Here is a 13,531-nt window from a genome sequence, read left to right on the forward strand (position 1 = left end):
ACAGGCAATGTGTGTAACGCTAATACCAAAGCTCTAGTCACAACATGGAGGATGTCTGTTAAGGATAAGCAACTTAGTTGCACAGGTAACATACCTCTGGGGATTGCCCCCCTATAAAACATAAGTACTGTCTCTTGTAACATTGTAGAATATTTTTGTGGCTTGCCAAGTTACAGTTTGTTGCAAATAGAACTGTTTCAGTTCTGTTCCTCAACTTCTGCTTCCTGGGAACTTCCTAAATTCACCTGGATGAAACCCTGAGCAACCTAATGCTGAAATTAGCCCTACTCTGATGGGAGACCTTACCAGGTATGCTACTAACCTGCCAGGGTCTCTCTAACCTTCATCATTCTTGAGATGCAGTTATTGCCTGAGATACAGTACACAGATAGTCAACAGACATAATTATACCACAGGACAGGTTCATCACCAAAGTGAGAATATTTCCTTCTTCATCTTTTCTGTCCAACAAAACAATGTATGTTAAAAGTAAGCACATAAAAAGTAATCAGATGGATTTCAGTTCCAAGCAGTTCAGACAGCATATATGATTAGTCTTCACAGCCAGACTCCTGCTCTGAATTCCTTCCAAGAGCAAAGTTAGCAAGTACTCTTTAGAGTCTCTAAGAAACAATTCCCAAATGTACAACCCTGAGTACTCAAACGCTGCTGCACCCAGAATTCAGTGCTATTGGTGAGTACAATAAACAAATTTCTAAATAAAAATAATATATCTCATGTTAGTGTGTTTATTACAAATGCTTACAGCAGTATATAGGCAACAGAGCATAAAGATGTATTCATTAAGGTTTCGGTTTTGCATGCTATTAAATATTCTGTCCTGATCAGGCAAAACACTTTGGTATGATACTAGAAGACTACAGTACATGCATTTAAATGTAAGAGCATCTCGAAGTAACTTACAAAAAATGAGATCTCACTCAACCACTGTAAATTCATGTTGTTTGCACACATCAGGATTAATTCCAGCTAAGTCAGTAACATAACATTAATCTTAACACAATGTAAGATCAAAAATCCCCTATTAAGTGAACAAAATATCTGCATTTGTTACAAGCTCAAGCAGACTCATTTTCTTGTTTGAAAACTGATGATTTACAGCAAAGGTCTGGATACTTGTAAATTAAGAACTGGATTTGCTAGTCCAGTTTCAACGTTTTCAATCACACAGTAAAACACAGCACTACACCAGAACAGGGCAATGCTACTAATTATGAATTGATACATAAAATATTTCTAACACCACAACAGAAAGAAAATACAGAAAATGTTTCCAAATGCCTAACACACTTGTAAGAGTCTCAAGATATGGAAAAAAATATACAAGACTATGGTGACAAAGTAAAACATGAATAAAGCATTAAATATATTTTCCACACTATCATTTTTGTATCAGCATCTAATTTCAACAATAAAACCTGTTGTTGCTTTTTTCCTTCATAAACACACAACCTGATCTCCTAAGGGGTTTGCAAATTATTATTTATAATGCTCACTCCTGAAATTTGAAGAAAACGGTGTTAATTCTTTCACTTTAATAAAGAAGTCGGTCCTGATATTTTCCATCTGTTAACTGCCTCCACTGTTTATGAGCATTTAATCTGTAAATAGAGGAATTAATAGAGGCAATCATTACCTCACATTAAGGATTGATTCTTCCTTGCTAGCTCCATTTTCCACTTAAGCATTCTTTAAAACTCCTTTTCCTTGTTTCCTTACCCCTATCCATCCACTACTTCACAATTGTATTTTTAATGTCAATATATTTTTTTAATAATCTACAGCACTAGAAATTTAAGAGAGATTATGTAAAAACTCTAAAAATTGTATATACATGAAGATTACAGAAATTACCAAACGTCATGAAGAACACACAAGAATATGAAGTTCAGTAAACCTTTACAATATTTATATCTGCTTACAAAGTAAAACAGCTTTTAGAAAAGTATATTTTGAAATGTTAAGCATCGCCACATTAAGCATCAGAACATTTTTAAACAATTCTACCTACATCAATTATCCACATTATTTCTTTCTGATATGCATATTTCATTACTACTTACATTGCCATTACTACAACTGAACTGAATCATGGAAACAAAACACTCTGAATCCTAGGTGAGCTGCAAGCACTCCATATCGTTCAGAGGAAATATGACAAATGCTTTGCCCCTAACAGGAATAATAAACTCCCTGCTATACAATACACTCCCAGCTCCTTTAGCAGGAGTTGGGGAAGGAAAAATCGTTTTCCACCTTCCTTTGGGTACCTGCTCCCACAAATTTGAATGCCTGTTACGGAGGAACATCCTTTTCCCACACTGGCATATGAAAACACAAAAACAGTAGTACCCAGGAACAGTCTGTTTTCAGGTTCTTCAGACTAAAAGAGTCACGAATAAACAGTACAATTCTTCATCCCATTCTCAGGCAAGCAGCCGTATCACATTCAAGAGGACTGTTTACATAAGCAAACACTGTTTAGTGGGAACATATATTGTAGACTTATGCCCAAAATAATTCACTAGGCCTATAGGACAACATTATAAATGGGATTATTACAGAAAAGCAATTAATTCCATAAACACCAGAACTCTGCAAGACTTTACCTGGGAGTATGAAGCCTCAAAAAACTGCCTCTCTGCCCTGCATTTTGCTTGTATTCAAGATAATGCTCCAACTATGCACTCTTTTCCCCAGAAGGTAAATTGTAGTTCTAAAGACATAAACATCTCCATGTGCTTGAATGAAAACATTTTTACAGCTATTGAGACTCAGTAACAACCTCCTCCCACACCAGAGTCCAACATCTACAGTACTGTTCCAAGTCCAGTGTTTGTTGCCTGCCTGCCACTTTTCTATTGCTGCAATAAAGTGTGGGAATCAGAGGGAGAGATAGCAACCAAAAGAAAGATGTCCAATGTGTAAGGGTGTTGATTATGCCTCACACACTCAATACCTTACACTGCATCTCAGCTTTAAAATACCCAAGATTATGAAATTCCCACAAAGTCCTTCAAGATAGCGTTGGTATTACATTATCAGAAAGCTATTCCAACTAGCATACTTTAAATTAATCTCACGATCTCTGGACAATTTATGGTCCACAAAAATTTATAGCTTATCCCAGCTTTCCTCACCCTGCTCCCCCCATGAAGGGCTCATGAGTCATTTCACACAGTAAAGATGACTGGGGCACTGTTTTATTGGTGTGTATTTAAAAGAAATCTCCAACTTCAGCGTACAGCATGAAGCTCGGGTGATGCACTGGACCAGGACGCTGAAAAAAGACGCTTTAGCTCTTTCCTGAGAGTCCCTGAGGAAACCTCCTCCCTCTCCTTCACGTGGTGCTACTGTGGAAGAAAGAACAGGACCCACTCCAGCCTCACTAGCACCACTAAGACTACCCTAATTAATCCTAACAAGATTAATCAATTAACTCTTATAGAATCCTCACTTAATTGCTGTGAGGAAGAATTTACCTCCCACTTTGATGGGTGGCCGCAGTACTGCTGCCTCCTGAAGAGGCTTCCACGGGGCCCCGGCTGCGCTTCGCCTCCGGGCCTCTCCGAGGGGCCACGGCCACCGGGAAGGGAAAGGGGAAGGAGGTGGCGGCAGCACCACCTCAGGTAGAGGCGGTACGCAGCCGCCGCCCCTCCCGCTGAGGCGAACCGAGGTGAGGCGATCCCGGCCCCGCCCGCCCAGCCAGTCCTGCCGCGTCAGGCGGCCGCGGCCCCGCAGGCCCCGCCCCGGCGGCCCTGCCCGGCTGGTTCCACAAGTTTTTGACAGTTTCTTAGCGGCGGGTGAAGCAGCTCAGTCGGTCGCGGCCGCCCTGCGCTGGGGCCGAAGCGCTCTCCGGAGGACGAAGCTCTTCCCACCGGCCTCCTCCCCGCAGTCACCATGTCCCGGGACCCCGAGGAGGTGAACAAGCTGACGGAGAGTACCTACAAAGTGAGTACGGGCCGGGGAGGGGCTGCCTGCCGCTGCCTTGGCCGGGGACACGGCGGCCACCTTTGCCCCCGCTGGCCGGCTCCCTTGTCGGCTGAGGCGGGGGCCGGCGCGAGGGTGCAGCGCAGCCTCGGCTCCTCACGCAGGAGCGGAGCGAACTTCTTTCTTTCCTCTTTTCTTTCCCTGTGAGCGCTCTCGCCCGCCCCAGTGCGTCAAAGGCGGCTCGGTGCTCGCTCGTAAATACCCGAAGGGGCCCGGGACGGAGGCAGCCGGAGACTCGGCCCCCCTTGCCCCGTCTGGTCCTGCCCGCCGCCGCAGAGCCAAGAGAGACAGCTCCGGACAAGGCGGGCTTTCAGGCTGGATTCTCCCTCTTCTAGCAGGCACAGTTCTCCAGCGAGTCATAGTGCCCGCAGTGTGTTTTGATGATAAAGTGGTTTGGAGATCTTGGTGCATGTGGTCCTCTGCTTGAACCGTTTCTTCGTACGGGCCAGAGCCTAAAAACAGCTTGGTGCTGACTTCAGTTCCTTGCCTGGGTCCCGAGCTGATAATCAGATTTCTGAAGGTACGCCCTAGCTGCCTCACAGCACCGGTGGGTGAGGGCAGTACAGTTTATGTGAGCGAACGTGTAAACTTTACAAAATGCCTCGCTATTTGTAGGATTTAAAATATTTTGCATACGGGCAGTAGCTGCTGATTAAACTTTCTATAAACTCAGCCCTTCCAAAACACACCAATCCTAATTGGGCAAAGTTCCCTTAAGAGCCATCCTTTTGGCGAAGTAGCAGGGGCAGTGTTGGATCTGCAATCTTCATTCTGTACTGTGTGTTGTACTAGCACTCAAATTTGCAAACGCATTTAACCATGCAAATGAACTTACAGCTGCAGTGCATTCACAGCTTTGAGCCCAAAGGAAAGCTTTCTGGGGGATTGTTCTATTTTACAATTAAATCTTACTGGTTTATTAATGAATGTTTTCATATTTCTGAAGATGTTGTTATTTAAAAGTCTCTGAAAGCATTTACTGAAGTATTTGGCTGTTAGTTTTGTTGTTCTCCAACACCCTTAAGGTAACTTTAATCCTTCAAGTAGTCCACTTATATTGGTGTCATGTATTTGCTAGTTGCTTTCTTTGGTTTTAAATATCAAATCCATGCAAAACTACTAAAAAGAAGAGATTACTTGCCTATAAATTTTGTTCTTTATATTTGATGCAGGTCATCTTAAATGGTCTGGTGATTTGTGGTATCAGTTACATTCATGGCAAGGCCATAAGCAAATATAAATTCATCTTTCTCAGAAGAACAGCCTGTAAATACAGGCTCATAGGAGAGAAATGTGCAAAGTTGACTGTTCAGGGCTGTGCCGACAGAGGAATGTCCTACCCTGTCTATTGACTTCCAGAATGTAGCTAAAACAGCTTTACAGAGGAGAGGGAAGAAAATCTTCTGTGTGATGTAACAGGTATAATATAAAATAGGCTTTAAAGGATGACAGACCTCTAAACAAACAAAACCTTCCCGGTTTTTCAGTACATATTTCCTGAGAAAGTTTACCCGTTTGTTGGTTTTTTGTTTTTAACTAATTCGAGGAGATACATAAAACTGAAATTACCAGCAAAAGCCCAGTAATCCAAAGTTAATGTTGACAGTGTGATGAAATGTCTTCCATGTGGGTATTTTGAGTGATCTGGTGCATTGCATCACATAGCTCGTACTCACAGGCCTGGAAACCCTCCTGCCCTGCCCTCATTAAAAGTTGAAACTTTATCCAGATAAGGTATAAGGGCTGCTTAAGGCAGAGAATGGATTCTCAGTCTACTTTAAAGCAGTTTTTTCTATATCGAAGTTGAAATCTTGAAAATAGCCCTTCACTTCTTAAGGGCAGAGAACACTACTCTGTGTATTTGGCATTTGCAGTGACTAATCACAGCTCCCTCATCTAAAACAAATGAACACCTCTTTGTACTGTGCTTTAGCTGCAAGGTGAGTGTGCTCTCCTTTGCTTAATAATGCACATGGAACTTCTGCTGTTACTGTTTGCTATCCTAGCAATCCAGCACTTAAAACACCATGCTGGTAATGATAAAATCGGGAGCAGTGTTTGTGTTTCTCCTACCAGTAAGAAGGGCTTGGTATGGGGAAACCAGTGTGGTGCAGCGATGGCATCTGTGTGCTGCAGGACCAAACTGAGGCTTCTGACTTCTCAAAAAACCAATTAAAAAAAATTTGGGTGACCTGGAAAAATAATAGAGAATGAAATTGAATGCCATGCTAGTCTGCTTTCCTTTTTCCCTTTCTTACAGTGCTAATCCATTGGATTTATTCAATACATAGTAACCCATGTTATGCAAAGCTTCAAAATATACTTACAGAAGTCATCGGGCAGCTAAGTAATGACCTTGTATTTTTACCTGGTTCATCCTTTTCATTAGCAACAACATCAGAAAGTGAATACCTCAACATTTCTTTTTTATTTTTTTTTTTAAGTTAACCTGACTAAATAAACAATATAATCCACAAATATATGTGTGCACACACAAAAATCAAGGCTGACATTTACTCTTTATGTAATACCTGAAGAATCACTTTAATGCATGATAGGAATGGCACGTGCAAAATGAAGCCAAAGGGTGTGGAAGCCTATGACTAAAGAGGGCCACAGCCTCCCTTTTACCGAGGAACTGCTGAGGGGTTCGCTGGTATGACACTGCCCTGCCCTTGAACTCACTGCAGCCATGTGGTGTGCTCTGGAGGGATGTTATATGACCCCCTCATACAATTGGTAATCCCAAGAAAGATGTTACATGTTGGTGTGGCATTGCAGCTCATACAGCTTCGTTTTGTCTGCTGTATGTGGGGGGAAAACTATTTGGCATCCAACTGTGATACACGCAGTGCAGGGGAAAGGGGACAAAACAGGAAAGTACTGAGTTACAAACCTGTCATTTTGTCTATGTGGTCAAAGGGCTGGGCAGGCAGCTCCCTTATTGCTCCTGTGGTTTGAGGTTTCTGGAGCACTAGATAATAGCGTGATAGCTGTAATTCACTGCTGTTGGTAATCTTGGATTTTAAAGATTTATTTAGTTCAGGTAAATCTTACCCAGAAATTTTGATTGTCAACCAAAGTGTAATTAGGAAAAAAAAAAAAGGGGGGTGCATCAAAACAACCTTTATTCAGTGGAATGCTGTATTCTCCTGAGGGGTAGGTATGATTATTTGGGTAGGCTATATTGTTTTATCATGAAAGTATATCTGATAAATTCATTTTAAAGTCCCAAATCCATGTCCCTGTGTTTTTAAAAAGGCTTGCAATGAGATTAAACTACCAGACTTACTTACCAAAATTAAAATTCACTTGTGGTCCTAGCACGTGCTGCGGTAAGGCTGTTATTTTGCATCACTGAAACGTAAACCTGACATTGGGGAAGTGGAGCCTTTGGGAGTTCATGTGTGTATAAAGTCCAGTTCTATCTTAGTGTAAATTATCTCTTGACCTTACTTAGAGTTATTCCTATTTAGAGTCTATCCTGAGTTCATAACCTGAAAAAGTTTGTATTTGAAATGCACTGATGGATGATTAATTGCTGTATTAAGCAAGAAATGTTCTGTCAAGGTGACTAATAATTAGTCATAAGAATCAGTCTTTTTGAATAAACATTGGCATCCTGATTTTTTTTTTCATTCTGTTAAACCTGTTTTAAAACAATATTAAGCTAACTTACAGCTGAGATAGCTTAACATGAGATGTGTTGAGAGCTTAATCGCACCCTTCTGAAAACTGTATTGTGGCTTTCAAAAGCTAAAGGAGAAAATGAAATGCAGTAATGTATAAAACGCTCCAAGTACAGTAGAGAGCAATATGATTTACCTTCTACATGGCTCTTCAGATCTTTGCAAGTGGGGGTTTTCAGATACAGACACTGAAGACTTTTTCCAAAAACTTAATTTTACTGTCTTCCAAGTTGAGGGATAACAATTTAAATTATTAGTAGCTATACAAAAGTTAGCTATAAATATATACATTGATGATAATATGAGTAATGTTAGACATCAAGATCTCCTTTTTCAGTGCCAGCCCTATAGTTCCAGATTTCCACCCAAATACATTGTTATCCACTCTTGCAAAAGTGCCTGCAGGATGTAAACTTGAAGCTACAGGGAGTCTATGCATTGTTTAGTTGTACTCATACCTGCTGAGCTATTGTTCTGTGAGGTGTGTCTTTAAGTAAAAAGCAAAGCTGAGCATTTACAGGAAGGCACTTCTACAATGGATATCATTTGTTTTGAAGATTAATGTTGTTTATATCACTATCAGGAACTGGAAGATATAATACCTACACACAACAAGTGGAAGTACAAGGCTTCAGTCAGCTCCTTTCTATCAGGCTGGCTAACTCGCATTGTCTTCATGCAATGAAAGGCATATAGCAACTCTTATACCAGATTATATGAGGATTAAATGACTCAGATGACCAGAGCAGGTTTATCTTATGAGTTTTCTTGGAAGGTCACTTTTGCCAACTCTAAAATTCTTTACATAAAAAGATGTTTCCTGTTGCCTGTTTTGAAAGTGTTTCCCTTTATTTCCATTCATCCTAAATAATAGAAAGCTGTAGGAGCTGATCATGTGCCTCCTCTTCTCTTCTGGTAAATTATTCTGTTCATGTGAGGTAGTGTGTCACTAGAATATAGGACACTTCATTGCCAATTAGGAAGCCGAGTGTGTGTCCCTCACTGCACAGACAAATGATGTCTTGTGAACCATTGTCTCTCCTAGTTTTTTTTTTTTTCTCTTTGTGATGTCTGTTTGGATTAAGATAAAAGTTTTATTCCCATGTCATTGTAGAGCATGGCATATAACAAGACTGTGATATTTTATGAGACTTTTGATAATTTTGTATTAGCAGTTGTCTTGAACACAAGTTATTTGTTCCTCTGTCTCTTGCTTTTTTTGAGATCTGGCTGCTGTGTCTGGCTTGCAGTTTTGCACTGGTCTTCAGCCCCACTCATTTTCATTACCTTTTCCTTAGACTGCGAGTAAGAGAAGCTGTACAACTGTAAGACATCATACGAAAAAAAATAGCTATACAGATGGATTTGAGTGGCTCTTTTCCCCTATAGCTTCTGAAGCTGAACAAAATATTACAATCACTTTAACTGATTTGAAATATCTTGGCAATTATAAAATTTATACCTAGTCCTGAAGAGAGTATTGCCAGTGACAGTTTTCCTTTAGAAAATGTGCTCTAGATACATGTTCCTGGGCAGTACTTCAAAGGCAGCAGCGATGGTTAACTATATAAAAAGAGTACTAGAAGCACAGCCAGGTTTTTCTTTGCTTTGAGAATCTAGAAAGAAAAAACACATATTATGCTTCTCTATATTGCTGAAGAGAGGAAAATCATCTAAGAATTATTTCATTATACCATCTTGGAGACCCAGCAGGGGTGGGAGAGGGGGAGCTAAGTCTATCAAACACAAACACTTAGTAGGAAAGTAAATGAACCTTGCACAGTGCTGTGAGGATGAGCTAACCATACCCTGCATTAAACCAGGCAAATTCCAAAGGGGAATTTCCATTGCAAGGGTTTTTACTGCTTCTCGGGCGTTCACTGGTTCAGGCGCTTCTGCTAACAATCAACCACTGTGGCAGTGTAAAGGCTGAAAAGCTTTCACAGGCTGCTTGGTCTGATGGAGAAAAGATCCGTTAGTTGTGTGCCTTTCAGCTACCAAAGGCAGTGACCTATAAATTGTTTCTTCAAGTTTTGAGCAGTTTTATGTGTATGTTGAGCAGATGTGATGACTGGAGCTCTTCCTCAGAGTTTGGTGTGTTCCAATGGACCTGTTGTGTTTCCACAGTGTGATCTATAGCTGCTATACATGAATGCTCAGAGAGTATCGAATCAGCTAGTGAAAGTAAGGAGCTATGCGATCTGGCTTCGGAGAGGGAAGTTTTTTGAAGGCATTTTTGTTGGGTTTTGTTCACTTCCTCCTAAATTAAAACAACTAATGATGGAGATGCAATCCCTGCTTTCTGTTTGAAATCTGAATTAGATGGCAAGAAAACTGGAATGTTAACCCCTGAATCCTTAAGACAGTCATTCCAAAATCAGTATTTTGAGACCAATAATTGCCATGTGACTGTTAGAATTTTTGGGTAGGAAGCAGTGAGGTTTTTAATCTAAGTCCTTGTTGTGGGGAGCAGGGTAAGTAGGGAAAGGAGCTGTCTTTCAAGACAATTATTTTCAGTGTCACGTGGTAATTCAAGGTGTCATTGGGATTCTTACCTACCATGGATACACATGGTTTCTACATCATATACACCTTTCTCCCCCTCCATATCCTTGGAACACAGGACTCTATATTCTAACACAATACCCTAATTCACCATTTTTTCTTTTTTTCTTGTGATTCACTGGCTCCCTGTATGCCAAGAGACATCATCTTCAATACGCTGCTGGGAAGGAATGGCAAGAAGTTGGAGTAGGAAGAAACACTGCTTGGAACAAAAGCCTCATAGTCGCACTGCCTCAGCTGCAGGGAGGGCAAAAGAGGCAGAGCAGCAACATTTACAGTAGTAAATTAAAGAGTTGTGGCAGGAGGAGGGATGTTCCCAGACACCAGAGCTTGAAATTCCATCCTGTTGTTAGAATAGCCTTCGGCATTGTTGGCCCAACCTGAAACACACTTTCCCAAATGATTTCTGGATGTGGTTTGTGAGTTAACACAAATCAAGGGCCTGAGGACACCAGGTAGTTTGTTTGCAGTGATCATGTTTGGGTGGGTAAGAGTTTAATGGTAAGACCAGAAATAAATCCCAGTTGCATTTAATTTGTACAAATAAATGTAGTGGGGCTAGGTATTCTCGTTCTGTGTCTGCTTTTGATGTCATATATATACTACACCACCATCAGAACCTAACAGGGTTTTTTGGGGGGGTTTAATAGCTATATTATTTTTACTCAATAGGACTACTAAAGTAGAGTTGGTGAAATCTGGAGCTAATTTTTTTCTTCACTTTTTAAATTGACTGGAGTTCAGGTATAGCACTATATAATAAAGTTCTGTCTGAATGACCTTGTCTGAAAATAAGACAAATGTGACGACGATATTCCTGTTCTTTCTGGATCCATGCACATACTAAATGGAAATATTTTCATTCTGTTAGTAGTATAACAGACAAAAACTGGAGGCTATTTCACTTGTCTGTGCTCTGTATTTCTTGTAAACAGACAGCATCTGTTTTGAATTCCTGGAACTTGAAAGTTCTGCTGTGTGAACAGTATCTAGAAACATGTGAGTTGTGTCATAAAAATACCATCATAAAATAGAATAGCAGAATGGTGTCTTCAGGTATCTCATGACAATAAAATTTTACAGCGTAATGTCATAGGTATAGTTTTGTTAGGAAGATTATGGGAAAACAAGGTCTAGAAGCTGCAAAAACATTAAAGCTTTTCCTCTGTGGAAATACAGAGCTTCTGTGAAAAATAAACATAATACAAAATACTTATTACCAAATTGTTCCTGAGACTCAGTAGTTGCTGTTAAATGAAACTGTGTTTTGTATGGAAGAGAGAAAAGAAAGGATTAGAACATTGCAGTTACTTGACTATTAAATGACCAAGCATATATGGCAAATTCTAGAATACTTGTTCAAGGTAGTTATTTGCATACATGCAAAAGGAGGTTTTGTTAAACAAACATGCTGTGTCTTCAGTTCAGATAGTGATTCTACCTGAAGAAACAAAGAAACCACCAAATAAGTGAAGCTCAGAGGGCTCTCCTTCAAACTTAGCGTCGTTCAGAAGTTAATTGCAACATCCAGTACTTTGGAATACTGCTATTTATGCTACATGTGTTTGAGACATCTTGAAGGACATGATTCTAAGGAATGAATAACTACTCCATTTATATCAGCATGTCAGCTTTTCTCTTTTTCAATGCTAATAACAAGATAAAAGTAATTCTGGAATATTGATTTGGGGGAGAGTTTCTGTCTCTAACCAGAAGGAAGGGAACTGAACCTTTCCTGTGAGTAGGAACAACTCAGACTTTGTGAGTGATTTTCTTTTTGGGTGAGCAAAAGCTGCTGCTTCTCTCTTCCTCACACTCCCCACCCCCTCCCCCCCCCAGACTCTGGGCAAGTTCAGATTTGAATTCATGCATCATGGCTTAACTTATTTTCTACTTTTTGCAAAGATTTGGAATGTTTCTATTCAATGGTGTAGCTATTTTCTTGCACTGTGAAAACTCCAGTCACAATTTCTACCACTTCATCAGTTCACAGAATTTGCTAGGTATGAGAGTACTCATGCTTGGAGCTGCTGGAATTCAGATTCTGGCTGTTTCAGCCCATAATTGTATTTAACAGCCAAAGCAGCTGCAGTGAACTTTTTTTCTCATTCTATTTAAATAAGGTCATCATTTTCTTGCTGAAAGGACCACAGCTTTGCACAAGGAAATGCAGCATTTTCAAACAAACAAAAAAACCTAACTGATTTCCTGTAATGCTGTCTATTACTTAGAAAAGGTAAATAAAGACTTGTCTCCCCTGATCAGTTACCTGGTGAATTTCTTTTCTTTTTTTCCTTTTCCCAGCATTACAGTTTTTTTTTCAGTTCAGAGCAGGGACACAAAAAGAACTCAAATCAAGGTTCTTGTTACTGTCTGACTTCATAGAACAGTTAGTGGGTAGAGGTTTTTCTCTCACTTTTATTTCGCCATCACCTACCACAAGAGAAAGATCTGTGCAAGCTTTGTTCACATACTTGACATCTCTTTGTATTATGAACAGCCAGATTCTTTTTACCCCAGTGGAATGTTTACCTTTTCTTTTTCCTGTTTGTTGATCTTAACTGCTCAGTTCTCCCTTCCATCCTTTGCTCTCCTCTTCCTCCCAAGTCTTCTATTTTTCACCCATCCACAGACCTTTCAGATGTACACTGTACATACAAAACCTAAAACAGACCTAAGTGACACTGAGATAAATACTTCCATCCACTGTTGGACTGCCTTGGTTATAACACAAATCTTCTTTTCTGTTCCCCAGAATGTTATGGAACAATTCAATCCAGGACTGAGGAATTTAATAAATCTGGGAAAGAACTATGAAAAAGCTGTTAATGGTAAGTCTTCTAGGTGCTAACTTTAAAATGATATTTATTTCATTTAAATATGCATATTGGATATGAAGGTTGCGTATAAGCTTAATTTCTAAGTTGAACTTTGGATGTGTTTAATTAGGAAAAAAAAAAAAAGCACAGAAAAGCACAAATACATATGTACCCTTTCCACATAGGGCTTTTTAACTGTCCTGCAGCAGTTGCATCCCAAATGCTTAAACACAGAGCTACTGCAAAATAAACTGAACATCAAGTGTAAATAACACACATAAGAATAATAATATAAAAGGGAAAAAATAACCAAGTTCTGTAAATCAGTTGTTTTCTTTTTTTCTCTGGAAATATCTTTCAAAGCTATTTCACATTCTGAGAGCTCTTTCTGCTGTCCTATACACATCACTACCTAAGAAATCCTGTGAACAGAACAACTTCAATGAG

The 13,531-nt window shown here is 39.9% G+C and overlaps 1 protein-coding gene across 1 annotated transcript in view; it reads left to right on the forward strand.

Annotated features, from left to right (window-relative positions):
* Nucleotides 1–3,731: 3,731 nt before the first annotated feature.
* BAIAP2L1 (BAR/IMD domain containing adaptor protein 2 like 1) overlaps nucleotides 3,732–13,531 on the forward strand; it is a 39,316-nt gene continuing 29,516 nt past the window's right edge. The window contains exons 1-2 of the mRNA XM_061357086.1: nucleotides 3,732–3,972; nucleotides 13,021–13,096. Of these exons, the coding sequence (XP_061213070.1) occupies nucleotides 3,922–3,972; nucleotides 13,021–13,096 (127 nt within the window). The 5' untranslated portion in view covers nucleotides 3,732–3,921. The remainder of the gene's footprint in view (nucleotides 3,973–13,020; nucleotides 13,097–13,531) is intronic.

The sequence above is a fragment of the Neopsephotus bourkii genome, unplaced genomic scaffold (assembly GCF_033783945.1).
Source record: "Neopsephotus bourkii isolate Nb327-2 ecotype Australia unplaced genomic scaffold, CSIRO-AGI_Nbou_v1 NB_882, whole genome shotgun sequence".
Classification (NCBI taxonomy): domain Eukaryota; kingdom Metazoa; phylum Chordata; class Aves; order Psittaciformes; family Psittacidae; genus Neopsephotus; species Neopsephotus bourkii.